The 14,174-nt window shown below is 39.2% G+C and overlaps 1 protein-coding gene across 7 annotated transcripts in view; it reads left to right on the top strand.

Annotated features, from left to right (window-relative positions):
- The window catches only part of usp34 (ubiquitin specific peptidase 34), a 319,734-nt gene that overhangs the window by 139,960 nt on the left and 165,600 nt on the right, over positions 1-14,174 (top strand). For all 7 annotated transcript variants that reach the window (XM_059986017.1, XM_059986013.1, XM_059986016.1 and 4 more), the window contains exons 26-28: positions 4,212-4,359; positions 7,918-8,018; positions 9,780-9,989. In XM_059986017.1, the coding sequence (XP_059842000.1) occupies positions 4,212-4,359; positions 7,918-8,018; positions 9,780-9,989 (459 nt within the window). The remainder of the gene's footprint in view (positions 1-4,211; positions 4,360-7,917; positions 8,019-9,779; positions 9,990-14,174) is intronic.

The raw sequence follows: 14,174 nt of genomic DNA, 5'->3' as shown, positions 1-14,174 counted from the left end.
GCTAATTAAATTTGCCGACAACACTACATTGATTGGCCTTATCGCAAACAATAATGAAGTGGCCTACAGGGAAGAAGTCATCTCTCTGACACAGTGGTGTCAAGAAATCATTCCCTCGATGTCACAAGAACAAACGAGTTGGTTGTGGATTACAGGAGGAAAGGAGACGGGCTAACCCCTGTTGACATCAATGGATCTAGGACTGAGCGGGTAAACAGCTTCAAGTTCCTCGGCATTCACATCACTGAAGACCTCACCTGGTCTGTACTCACCAGCTGTGTGGTGAAAAAGGCACAACAGCGCCTCTTTCATCTCAGACGATTGAGGAAGTTTGGTGTGGGCCCCCAAATCCTAAGAACTTTCTACAGGGGCACAATTGAGAGCATCCTGACTGGCTACGTCACTGCCTGATACGGGAATTGTACCTCCCTTAATCTCAGAACACTGCAGAGAGTAGTGTGGACAGACCAGCGTATCTGTAGTTGTGAACTTTTCATGAATCAGGACATTTACAAGGACACATCACAAGGATTTACAAGGATCAGGACATTTACAAGGACAGATCGTTGGGGACCCAAGCCATCCCTACCACAATCTATTCCAGCTGCTACCATCCCGGAAGTGGTACAGCAGGACCAACAGGTTTCAGGTCAGCTTCTCCCGCCAGGCCATCAGACTGATGAACTCACACTGATATAAGTGTACTCTATATTACATTGACTGTTCTATTTATTATTATAAGTTACTATGATTGCACATGGCATATTTCGATGGAGATGTTTATTCCTCGTGTGTGAAGGGTGTAAGAAATAGTTATTTCAATTCAATATAGCGGAGATGTTTACGTCTGAAGACTTGGCTGTTTGCTTCCATTTTCTCACGTTCCCTACTCGAGACTGATTTGCAGACTTCTATATCTTCTGACAATCTTGACAGAACAAGTACCTAATGCTGATCTAAATAAATGAAAATACGTCACCAAATTGAATAGCTTCTTACTTGTAAAGTTGTTTGGTCATAATTTTTGCAGATATTTTGACATTTCCAATCTCTTTGCCTATTTTAATTTTTAATGTGTCATTTATTAGCTCACTCTTTGCTATTTGTTCTTTGGATCACTGAACTATGGTAGAGGCTTAAAGTCTTTGTATGGGCATTATAATCATCACTACAGGCAGTCCCCGAGTTATGAACGTCCGACTCACGGACAACTCGTACTTAGGAACCGAAGAAGGAGACCGCCATCCGCTATTTTAAGTCGGATCGCAACACCATCTGCCATTTTAAGTTGTTGCCGTTGACACTGTGTTGAGTGTTTAACTTTGTATTTGGCTTAAATACTTCTCAGTAAGATTCAGCCTGACACCGCCCCTCCCCCCATTCCGGTTGGATGGAGGCACAGTGAGATTAGCGCTGGGCTCGAGAATGGAGGTTAGATCCAGTGACAGTCCGCTCCCCGTGCCAGGTTGATGTCGATCCAGTGATTCCCGTCTCATCTGTGCTGGGTTCATGTCAAGCTCGTAACTCGACCTCGTAAAAAAAAAACACCGCCACCTCCAGTTTAAATTCCCACGCAGAATATTGTGGAAAATCAAATACCCAAACTCAGCACAGTCCCCACTTGTCCCATTTAGCCTGTCTTAGTGAGGTGGTCCTTTGGACCCGGTGGACCCCGGGACCCACCTTCCGCAGTGTTTCTGTCCCGCTGATGGGGTGCGGTGGTCCTTAGGACCTAGCGGACCTTGTGAGCCAGCACAGCTCGGGACCTGCTGCTCGCGGTGTTCCTGTTTCATTGACGGGAAGCAATCGCGATTGAAAATAAAGTGGAAATAATAAAGCGTTTGGAAAGAGGTGAAATGCCATTGGTTATTGGAAAAGCGTTAGGCTACAGTCGGCCAACAATCGGAACAATTTTAAAGGATAACAGATAAAGTGAGAATAATGGAGCATGTGAAACGCCCTACCCGATGAAAGCTACAATTATTAATAAGCAACACAGTGTTTTAATCATTGGAGTACATACGTTTCTTAAGTGTTCCATATGCATAGTTCTATATACTAAGACAAACGTTTGATGAACTGACGCTAAATAATACCTGATGTACTTGTTCTGACTTAATACAAATCCGACTTAAAAGACGGACTCAGGAACGGAACTCGTACGTAACCCGGGGACTGCCCGTACCGTGATAGTTTCTTAGCCGGACAAAACATCATGCAAAATAGTAGCCCATCAGTTTACCCTCTTTTAATATTTAATTTGTACATTAGTTTGAATTCAAAGAGTGAGAAAGATTAGAATTTCAAAGCTCAATTCCTTTGCCTATTAGTTTTGCACAAATTGCTTCATTTACATTTAGGTGGAGAAATGTTGCATTCTGTGAAATATATCTGATGGAATGCTGGCTTCTATTTTAAGGCTTTTGGAATACAAAAGTAAGGAAGTCATTCTACAACAGTACCAGACATTTGTAAAATCATAACGGGATATTCTTTGCAGCTTTAGTCCATAATTTAAGGAAAGATATGTTTTCAGGGGAAAATTGCTTGGATGATCCTGCAAACAAAGGGATTTACTTATGAGAAAAGGTTGAACAGTTTGGGTGTATACTCATTGGAATTTAGAATAACTGGACACGATCCTTTTGAAATATTTCAAAATTTGAAGGAACTTGACAAAGTGAATGCTGGGAGGATGTTTCCCCTCACAGGAGTATTGAGGTTCAAAAGCTATTGTCTAAAAATAATGGGGGAAAATGAGAAAAAAAAATATTCTTGATGTTTGGAGTTGTTGGAGTCTATGGGTTTTTTTTTTATCCCAAAAGCTGTGGAGGCTAAATTCCATAGCATTTTCGAAGCTCTGTAAAGGAATTAAGAGTTCCAAGAGTAGAGTTGGAAAGTGAAGGTTATAACACTGAAAATTATTGTCTCATAAGGAAATGACCATTAAAGGGTATGATGGCATAGTGATTAAATTACTTGACTAGTGGTCAAGAGCTGTGGAGTAATGACCTGATAGCAGGAGTACAAAATCTCAGTGTGGCAGCTAGAAATTTTAAAGTCATTTCACAATGTGATCTAGAGTTTAGTAATTAGCTATCCTGAAAATATGATAAGCTGTTATTTTTTTTTCCAAGCAGCTCCCTTATTAATATATTTTAGTATGATTTGTATGTGGCTCTACATCCAAAATAGTTTGATTGACTCGCAACTACCCTCCAAAATGGCTGCAGAAGGTACTCAGCTACACAGGCCCGGTTAGGAATAGGCACTAAATTCTGGGTTTACTTGTGATAGTAATGCATTGAAAAATATGCTGACAGCTGATGATACAAAGCAGATTCAGCTGCGACAGTGGTTGTATGTTCTCAGGCAAATAACAGCATTGAAGAATGTCAGTCATCTGTCCTTATTGCTAGCTATGGGCGGACCGCAGGAAATTGGGACTACCTGAGTGGGCACTGTGGTCACCACAGGCTGGTTGGTTTGAAGGGTCTGTATATATACTGTATTGATCAATAGCTTTATACTTATAACTTGGAAGTAGCATCTTTTTCTGTTCGTAGTATATTTTTACATCGCACTGATAGCAAATGGCAACAATACATTTTATTAGATTAAGTTTTCAATATTTTTTGAGTATCAGTATTTTAAAAGATACCTGTGTAAGCAAGAGTTTGCCAACATAATCTCTATTTCTTTGATTTAAATAATAGCTATTATACTTTAAAGTGCAGTTACTCATAGTTGTGAAACAATTGTGGAATGATTCCAGTTATCCTTCAGTTGCAAAAACAATTCTGATTTATTTTCAATTTTTGTGAATGTTTATTAACATAATGAGTTGTATAGGTTACAAGCAAAAGAAAATCTGCAGATGCTGGAAATTCAGGCAACACACACAAAGTGCTGGAGGAACTCAGTAAGCCAGGCAGCATCTATGGAAAAGAGTATAGTTGATGTTTCGGACTTGGTCCGAAACATCGACTATACTCTTTTCCATAAATACTGCATGGCCTGCTAAGTCCCTCCAGCATTTTTTGTGTGTATAGGTACAGGTGATTTTTTTTCTGTTATAATTTATTATATGTTTGCTAAATATGAAGGTGATCTAAATAACTAAATGTAAAATGCTAAACGTGGGATTGCTTTAAAAATTGGGCGTGCCATTAATTTTATTTGTTGTATCTTTCATTAATTTTATTTTGTAGATGACTATTGAAATGTATCCTAGTGACCAAGTTGCAGACTTAAGGGCTGAAGTTACTCACTGGTATGAGAATCTGCAAAAGGAACAAATGAGTCAACAAGCTCAGCTTCAGGAATTTGGTCAAAGCAGCCGACAAGGAGACTTTACTGGTGTGTATAATTAAGAGCCTATATATATTATTTATCTTTTCCTTACACGATCACATTACTCCAAACATTCTGATGATCTTAATGTATTACTGGCTTTACCAGTACAGTTAATCTACATTTATAGTAGCTGCTTATTTTGAGCTCCAGTTATGATCATTTCCTCTAGCTTTCTTTTCTTTTCTGCCAACTTTCTTCACTTTGCCTATTCCTGTATATCTTTGCCTTCTGTAGCAGCACATCATTTGTGAATCTCTTGCACCCTGCAGATAACTGACATTTATGTCTATTTCTTGAAATCGCTGAGCTATATTTTCTACTCCTATTCCTCTACTCATAAATGAATTAATTACTTAATCTTTAATTCCTGCTTTGCTTCTGTTGTTTTGTTTCCATTTGCCTTATAATGCACATTGAAGTATTTCCCACAGGGTTTGGGTTACACGTGAACACAAAGGGTCCAATATCCTTGTGGGCAGGCTTGCTAGAGCTGTTGGGGAGGTTGGAACTGAAATGGCAAGGGGGATGGGAAGCAGAGTATTAAGACTAAGGATGGGTATGAAGGTAGATACAGTGTGCAGTGAGACTGAAGTCAGTTGGGTGACTTGCAATGTAACATGGGGACAAGATCAAAAAGGGTGACGGATACAGGACTGAAGGTGTTATATTTGAATGCACATAAGGTAGATGATCTTGTAGTGCATTTAGCGATTGGCAGGTGTGACGTGGGCATCACTGAGTTATGGCTGAAACAAAGTTCATAGTTGGGAGGTTAATATCCACAGATGCATATTGTATCAAAAGGACAGAGATGGCAGAGGGGTTTGTTGGTTAAAAAAAATTAAATTAAATCCTTAGAGGTAACAGAATCGGAAGGTATAGAATCCTTGTGGATAGAGTTAAGAAACTGCAAGGTTTAAAAAAAAGGAGTTTTTTTTTACAGGCCTTCAAACAGTAACCAGGATGTGTGCTAACAAATTACAACAGGAGATAGAAAAGGCATGTCAAAGGGGCAGTTATAGTCATGGGTGTTTCAATATGCAGATAGATTGGGAAAATCAGGTTGGTGCTGAATCCTGAGAGAGAGGATTTGTAAAAAAAAACTATGAGATGACTTTTTAGAGACCTCTAGAGAAAAGGCTATTCTGGATTGAGTGTTGTGTAATGAACCAGATTTGATGAGGGAGTTTAAGGTAAAAGGACCCTTAAAAGGCAGTGGTCATAATATGATATAATTCATTCTCCATTTTGAGAGGGAGGAGCTAAAGTAATATGTATAAGTATTACAGTGGAGTAAAGGGATATAGGCACGAGAGAGATGCTGGCCAAAGTCGATTGGAAGGGAGCATTAGCAAAGATGATGGCAGAGCAGCAATGGTTGATGTTTTGGGGAGAAGTTTGGAAGGTGCAGAATAGATACATCCCAAAGAAGAAGTATTCTAAAGGCAGGGGGACATAACCATAGCTGACAAGGGAAATCCAAAGCAACATAAAAGCAAAAATTAGTGGAAAGTTAGAGGATTGGGAAGCTTTTAAAAAGCAACAAAAAGCAACTAAAAAAGCCACAAGAAGGGAAAAGATGAAACATGAAGGTAAGTTAACTAATAATATAAAACAGAATACCCAAAGTTTTTTCAGATATATAAAGAGAAAAAGAGAGGTGAAAGTAGATCTAGGACTGCTGGAAAATGACGCTGGAGAGGTAGTAATGGGGGAACAAGGAAATGGTGGACTAACTACATAAATATTTAGCATCCATCTTCAATGTGGACGATACAAGCAGTATGTTGGAAGTTCAAAAGTGACTGAGGGGCAGGAGCGTGTAAGTGCTGTTACTAGGGAGAAAGTGCTCTGGAAGCTGAAAAGTCTGAAGTTAGATAAGTCACCTGGTCCAGATGGACTTCACCCCAAAGTTCTGAAGTTGGTGGCTGGGGAGATGGTGGTGGCATTAATAATGATCTTTCAAGAATCACTAAATTCTGTCATGGTTCCAGATGACTGGAAAATTGCAAACGTCTTCCACTCATCAAGAAGGGAGGGAGACAGAAGCAAGATAATTAAAAGCCAGTTAGCTTGATGTCAGTGGTTGGGAAGCTATTGGAGTCGATTGCTAAGGAAAATGTCTTAGGATGCTTGAAGTCACATGATAAAATAGTCAAAGTCATCATGGTTTCCTGAAGGGAAATTCTTGCCTGCCAAATCTTTTGGAATTCTTTGAGGAAATAACAAGCAGGATAAACAAAGGAGAATCAGTGGATGTTGTGTACTTGGATTTTCTGAAGGTACACAGGAGGCTGCTTAACAAGATAAGAGCCTATGGTATTACAGAAAAGATGGATAGTGATTGGCTGATTGGCAGGAAACAAAGAGTAGGAATCAAGGGAGCATTTTCTGGTTGGCTGCTGGTGATGAGTGGTGCTCCACACAGGTCTGTTTTGGGACCACTTTTTATACTACACGTCAACAATTCGAATGTCAGAATTGATGGCTTTGTGGCCAATTTGCAGACGATACATACATTAGTGTAGGGGCAGTGAAAGAAAGAGTTATTGTATGAGGTGTGTATGGCTCTACTCACTGGAATTTTGAAGAATGGAGGGAATCCCATTGAAAAATATTAAATGTTGAAAGGCCTGGACGAAAGGCATGTGGAGAAGTTGTTTCCTGCAGTGAGAGGAGTTTAGGATCAGTGGGCACAGCCTCAGAAGAGAGGGACGTCCATTTAGATCGGAGATGAGGAAGAATTTCTTTTGCTAGAGGGTGGTGGATATGTGGAATTTGTTGCCACAGGTGGCTGTGGAGGCCAGGTCATTGGGTATATTTAAGGCGGCGGTTGATAGGTTCTTGATTAGTGAGGGTGTGTAAGCTTACGGGGAGAAGGCAGGAAAGTGGGGTTGAGAGGGAAAGTGGATCAGAGAGATCAAATGGTGGAGCTGTCTTGATGGTCTGACATAATTCTGCTATCTTTTATGCTCTTATGCAATCAGGAGCATAGTTTAAATAAAGCTATTTTCATTCTGCATCTTACAATGCAAACAGTAAAATGTAAAGTTTATATTTGTGCTAAAAAGCAATTTTTCAGTAGCTGTGCTTTAAGACACATTCTTGGTATTCTGACTTGTATATGTGTGTAGGTATAGAGTTTTGGTGAGCATGTATTTTCACTTTAATCTTACTATGAATCTATAGGCTTGTTTAAATAACTAAGTATTGTTGTAGTTTAGAGCTTTCTAAACTAAGAGTTAATTTTTCTTTGTGAACATAAATGAAATTTAGGCCGTATCGTTCAACTGTGTCACTTGATGGTAATAGGGACAAGTACCATTGAACTTGGGACAAGTAATAGAGACAAGTCACTTGATGGTAATAGGGACAAGTGCCATAGAATAGGGACAAGTAATATAGCAAATACCGTAGAACAGCAAAGATTTTTGTCATATCTTCTGCCTTCATTCTTTCCAAGCTACTTCCATTTGATTTAATTTCGCTGCTGATTTGGCTCAACTATTGCTGTCAAAATGTCCAACTCGTTGACTTAAAATTTCTGTGTTTGTTGTTCAGGAGGTCTTATGGGACCTGTGAGAATGATTTCCTCAGGACATGAACTCACCACCGATTATGATGAGAAAACACTGAATGAACTTGGATTTAAGGATATGCAGGTACTTGAAATTTTAATTTTTTACAGTCGTTAAATTTAAGGATAATGGGATTAAGCATTATTAAGGCATGGCAGGAGACATTTTGTATCTTCGTTCTTTCTAAGTTCCTTGTATGTAGAACAATCTTATGGGTTCTGTACCCCTGCTCTTTACCCTAAACCATGCACATTCTCTCTCAGGTGATTATCAACTTATTTTTGAAAACCCTGACAAACTCTTGTTTCCTTTACATGTCGGTTCCAATCATATCTACTTGGGTTTTAAATTTTTTACAGAATTATGGGGAATTTGACACAAAAAGAGTTGAGCCTGGCATAGATCAGTCATGATTATATTGAATGAGTGGCCCAGTGGCCTAGTCCTGCTAGTAGAGGACATCTCCAGGATATGAATGCCTAACTTATGTATAGCCCATGCATGCAAACTAGTGTTCAGGTAACTGGTAAATGGATTTGCTAACTGTTGTGTGGCTGCAAGATTTTCTTTGTTTGTTGCTGCATTTCTGTCTGCAAACTGTTGGAGTTATGAACAGCTCACGGTTGTAATGAAACCCAGTTGTAACCCACGGAGGATCTGCATCTATACCTGCCCCTCCACCTATCTTTGTATCATCTGGAAACTTGGCCACAAAGCCATTAATTCCATTATCCAGATCATTGACATATAATGTGAAGAGAAATGATCCCAATGTGGTCACTGGCAGCCAACCAGAAAAGGCCCTCTTTACTCTCACTTCTTTCCTCCTACCACTCAGCCAATCTTTTGCTATTCTGTGACCAACTTGCAGTCCCCTACTTTTGCTCGCGTAATTTACATGCTGCCATGTTTATACTATCTACTGTATTTAGAATTTTTTCAAACCAAGTCAAAATCATTAAGGCATTGATCTCAGGATTACCATACCTACCATTATCTATTCTGAGAAACAATCATTTTTTTATGCACGACTTCATCAAATGCCTTCTTGTAACCCCCAAGAACATCTATTGCACTCTTTTCATTAATCTCCTCTGTTTAAAAAAAAAATTAGTCAAGTTAGTTATTTGCCTGAAATCCTTGCTGGCTGTCTGTGTCAGCTCAGAATATTACTATTTTTTTTAACTTGATTCCTTTTCTTTAGAAGTTTCTTTCTGATGGATTAATTTAACACCCCTGTAGCTGCCTTGCAATTCTCTGCCTCTCAAATGTCCAATTCTTGAGCATCTTTCTTGCAATTTGGGAGACAAGCCTTACTGCAGTTTCTACATCCTCTTAGATTTTACCCGTTATTCCTGATACATCTTTTTTTTATATTTTGGCAGTATCCTCATTCTTGGTGAAGGTAAACACAGAGCAGCAAAATTCTAGAAGTGCTTTTTTGTCTTGATGGATAGATTTCCTTTTTTATCTCCAATCCTCCCATTGGTTCTCGTCTTCTCAAACTCTGTTTTTCACTTATTATTTTGCGTACTACATTCATCTTGGTGTCCTATGAATTATTCAGCTGATGTACATCATTCTCCCATTTTTCTATTTTATATTTTTCTCCATGTACTTTGTCATTGAAATATGGCATAGTTCCTTCAGACTATGTTCCATGGATTCTGAATATTGCAAGCAGCACACACAAAAAGCTGGAGGAACTCAGCATGCCGGGCAGCAACTATGGAAGAGAACAGTTGCAGTTTCGGGCCAAGACCCTTCAGCAGGGTGCAGTTTAATACTGCAGTCTACTTTTAATCAATGATTAATTTTATGGCATTTTTCAACTTACTTTTACAGATGGTATTTGTATCGCTTGGCGCGCCACGTAGGGAGCGCAAAGGAGATGGCATTCAGTTGCCTGCATCTTGTCTACCTCCACCCCAAAAGGAAAATATTCCAATGCTTTTGCTCCTGCAAGAACCACATCTTACTACCTTGTTTGACTTGCTTGAAATGCTGGCATCATTTAAACCACCTTCAATCGATCAAACTATGGAAGATAGTGAGGTAAACCACTTGAATGTGTTAACTATATTTTGTCAGAGATTGAAAAGTAGCATGTTTAGACATATATGGCTAGATAATTTGACCAAGAATTTTTCTTTCAAATAAACCATTTCAAATTGTTTTCACTTTTGCTTTCAATGTTTAGACCAAAGAATACCTTTTAATTTGGGCATTTATTGTCAAGCGCTTGGTTCAGAGCATATTAGGTTGAAGCTGTAATTTGCATTATAATTGCAATGTTTTGTATGCTTTATGATAGATAATACATATTTTGATGTCATTTGTCAAAACTTGGTTTAATGGATGTATTGTCATTCATAGGAAGCCACTTTGGTCATTTCCACTTCATTTCATTGCAAACTCATTTCACCACATCCCACTCACCTCAGTCATCAAATTAAGCTGCAATGCTCCTTGCACTTATTTTATGCCCATATTGATCCACCTGGCTAGTGTGGAATTAACTGCCTAAATTTAAGATTCAAATAGAATTTGCATATTAGATTCTGTAACACTTGGTAAACTTGTCATTTTACATCTGATGTAGCATGGACATCAGATATTCATATAAATAAAGATTAAATAATATATTGACTATGTGGTTTGGTTAATTTGATGAGGAGGAAGAACTGTTGTTACTGAACAATTAAATCCATTCAATCTGAATAGGATGTATCTATAATCTTCACTGAGAAAAGATTAATTTGAACTCTGAAATCTTCAATGGCAAACATGTCATTTGCTCTTAAGTAAATTTAAGAGACAATATGCTTCTGAAAATATGGAATTCAGTAGTAAATCGCTATACTGTAAAATCCTGTCAGAAAAACAAAGTTTTTTTACAATCATTTGTCCATAATATTCTAGCACAGCTGTTTAGTTAATGGAAGTCTGGTGTTTTGTTGCAATGCTGTATTGTGTCACTTAGAGCTTTATTTCCTTGTTCATCACAGATCCTTCGCTTTTACATTTTGCAACAACTGGGGAAGTCTGGAGTATTTTAGTCTGTAACAGTTACAAATTAGGAACAAGATAGCTTTTGTTTACAGAAATTTATTTTCCATATGCAACCAGATGAGATTTGATCTTCAGGAGTAGGGGTTTCCATCCTGAGGTCTACAGACCCCTTGGAAGGACTCCATTGCATAAAAGAGGTTGGGAGCCCCTGTTTGGCAGTTTAAATAAGGTTTGAGAGAGAGAGATTTGTTGTTCCTCAAGCGATTAAAATAAATTGGTCATTGGATTCTCATTGCTGGAAGCATATGAATTGCCTTTCTGGTGATTAATTTGCACCATTGTATTCAATCAAGGGTGGTTGATTAAATTGACTTTGATGATTTATTGTACTACTTTCAGGCATATTTGCAACTTGTTTCAGATTTAGTTGATCTTTGAATTGAATTGACTTTTATTTCTTACATCTTTCACATACACAAAGAATAAAAACCTTTGTTACATCTCTGTCTGAATGTGCAATGTGCAGTTTATAGTAATTTGTAATGAATAGTATATACGACAGGACAGGCAATATAGCATGGAATTACAATTATATCAACGTGAATTAATCAGTCTGATAGCCTGGTGGAAGAAGCTGTCCTGGAGCCTGTTGGTCGTGGCTTTTATGCTGTGGTACCATTTCCTGGATGGAAGCAGCTGGAGCAGTTTGTGGTTGGGTTGTCTCGGGTTCCCAATGATCCTCCAGGCCTTTTTTATGCACCTATCTCTATAAATGTCCTGAATAAAGGGAGGTTCACATACACAGATGTGCTGGGCTGTCTGCATCACTCTCTGCAGAATCCTGCAATTGAGGGAAGTACAGTTCCCATACCAGGTAGTGATGTAGCCAGTAAGGATGCTCTTAATTGTGCCCTTGTAGGAAGTCCTGAGGATTTGGGGACTCGTGCCAAACTTCTTCAACTATATGAGGTGAAAGAGGCGCTGTTGTGCTTTTTACACCACACAGCTGGTATGTATAGACCTCATGAGATTCTCGGTGATGTGTATGCCGAGGAACTTGCTGTTCACCCTCTTGACCCCAGATCCATATGGATTAGCCTGTCTCCATTTCTCCTGTAGTCCACAACCAGTTCCTTTGTTTTTGAACAGATAAGTCCTTATTTAGATTATTATAGTGTAGGTGTGATTTAAGAATTTTGGCATGGAGCTATATCTATTTCAAGAAGATTTTAATTCCTTTCTCAATGTTTTTCAAGTACTGCAATATCATTTACAATTCTATTTCTTATGCTGTATAGAACAGTACAGGCCCTTTGGCCTACGATGTTGAGCCGATCCTCTTAATCCACTTTAAGATTAATCAAACCCCTTTCCTCCAACATAGCCCTCATTTTTCTTTCATCCATGTGCCTATCTGTGAGTCTTTTAAATGTCCCTATCACCATCCCTGACAGCATGTTCCATGCACCTTCCACTCTCTGGGTATTAAAAAAGAGCTCTGATATTCCTCCTATATTTTCCTCCAAACAGCTTAAAGTTATGTCCCTAATAAAAGGCATTTCCACCCTGGGAAAGTGTCACTGGCTGTCCACTCTATCGATGCCTCTTACCATCTTATGCAACTCTATTAAGTCATATCTCATCCTCCTTCACTCTGGCTCATTCAATCTATCCTGATAAGACACACTCTCTAATCCAGGCGGCATCCTGATAAATCCCCTCTTGAAAACTTCCATGTCCTTCCTATGATGAGGTGCTCAGAATGGAACACAACACTTCAGGTCTGGTCTAACCAGTTTTGTACAGCAGCAGTATTACCTCATCTGTTGTACTCAGTCCCCCAACTAATGAGGGACAACATGCCATATACTCTCTCAACCTCTATATCAACCTGCTCTGCAACTTTGAAGTGAGCTCCAAGATCCCTCTGTTCCTCCACACTGTTAAGAATCCTACCATTAACCTTGTACACTGCCTTCAATTTTGATCTTCCAAGGTGAATCACTTCACACTTTTCCAGATTGAACTCCATCTTCACCTAGCTTAGCTCTGCATCTTATTTTAACTAACAACATCCTACACTATCCACAAGCCACTAACCTTTATGTCATCTGCAAACTTGTCAATCCACCCTTCCACTTCCTCATTGAAGTAATTTATAAAAGTCACAAAGAGCAGGGGTCCCAGAACAGATTCATGTGAAACACTACTGGTCACCAACCTCCAGACAGAACGCACTCCATTTGCTACCACCCTCCACCTTCTGTTGGCAAGACTACCCTGAATTCACGCAGCCAAGTTTTCCTGGATAATGCCTCCTGACTTTCTGAATGAGCATACTATGGGAACCTAGTTAAATGCCTTACTAAAACCCGTGCACACCGTATACTCTGCCTTAATCTCTATATTTTGCCACTTCTTCAAAGAATTCAACCAGGTTCGTGAAGCATGACCTGTCTCTCTCAAAACCAAATTGACTGACTCCTAGTTTCTAATTTATTGAAGTAGTGAAATATTTTAATTTTCACTCCTGGATGTTTCTGGTATCTCCAAGCCTGAATGCTTGAAACCGCAGTGAGCAAAACAGTTCTGAATAGTCTTACTGCTTATTTGTCACCAACTATCAGCAGCAAAATTTGCTGCTTTTTGAACAGGAACACGCAACTAACGATATTTGAAAACTTCTCTCAAGGCAGTGCAGTGTCTATAATGGCCAAGCAAGTGCACGTGAAAGACACTAGTAAGAAACTGTTCAGCAACAGCCTCTTGCCCCGAGGATTCATTTTCTTGTGGGCATACTCAATAAAACCGATAACCATAATAGAATCAATGTAAGATTGCTTCAACAGAGCAGCTGACCAGTGTGCAAAAGACAATGAACTATGCAAATAGAAGGGGAAAAAATAAATAAGCAACAAAAATATCGAACATGAGATAACGAGTCCATAAAAGTGAGTCCATAGGTTGTGGGAAACATTTCAGTGATGGGGTAAGTGAAGTTATCCTCTCGGGCTCAAGACCCTGATGGTTGCGATGTAACAACTTTCCTGAACCTGGTGGAGTGAGTCCTGAGTCTCCTGTTCTTTCTCCCTGACGGCAGCAGCGAGAAGAGAGCATGGCCCTTATTATGGTTGCTGCTTTCCTGCAACAACGCTCCCTGTAGATGTGTTCTGTGATTGGGAGGGCTTTACCTGGGAAGGACTGGGCCATATCCACTACTTTCTGTAG

The sequence above is a fragment of the Hypanus sabinus genome, chromosome 12 (assembly GCF_030144855.1).
Source record: "Hypanus sabinus isolate sHypSab1 chromosome 12, sHypSab1.hap1, whole genome shotgun sequence".
Lineage (NCBI taxonomy): Eukaryota > Metazoa > Chordata > Chondrichthyes > Myliobatiformes > Dasyatidae > Hypanus > Hypanus sabinus.
The sequence above is the reverse complement of the archived record's forward strand: the minus strand, read 5'-3'. Positions and strand labels throughout refer to the sequence as shown.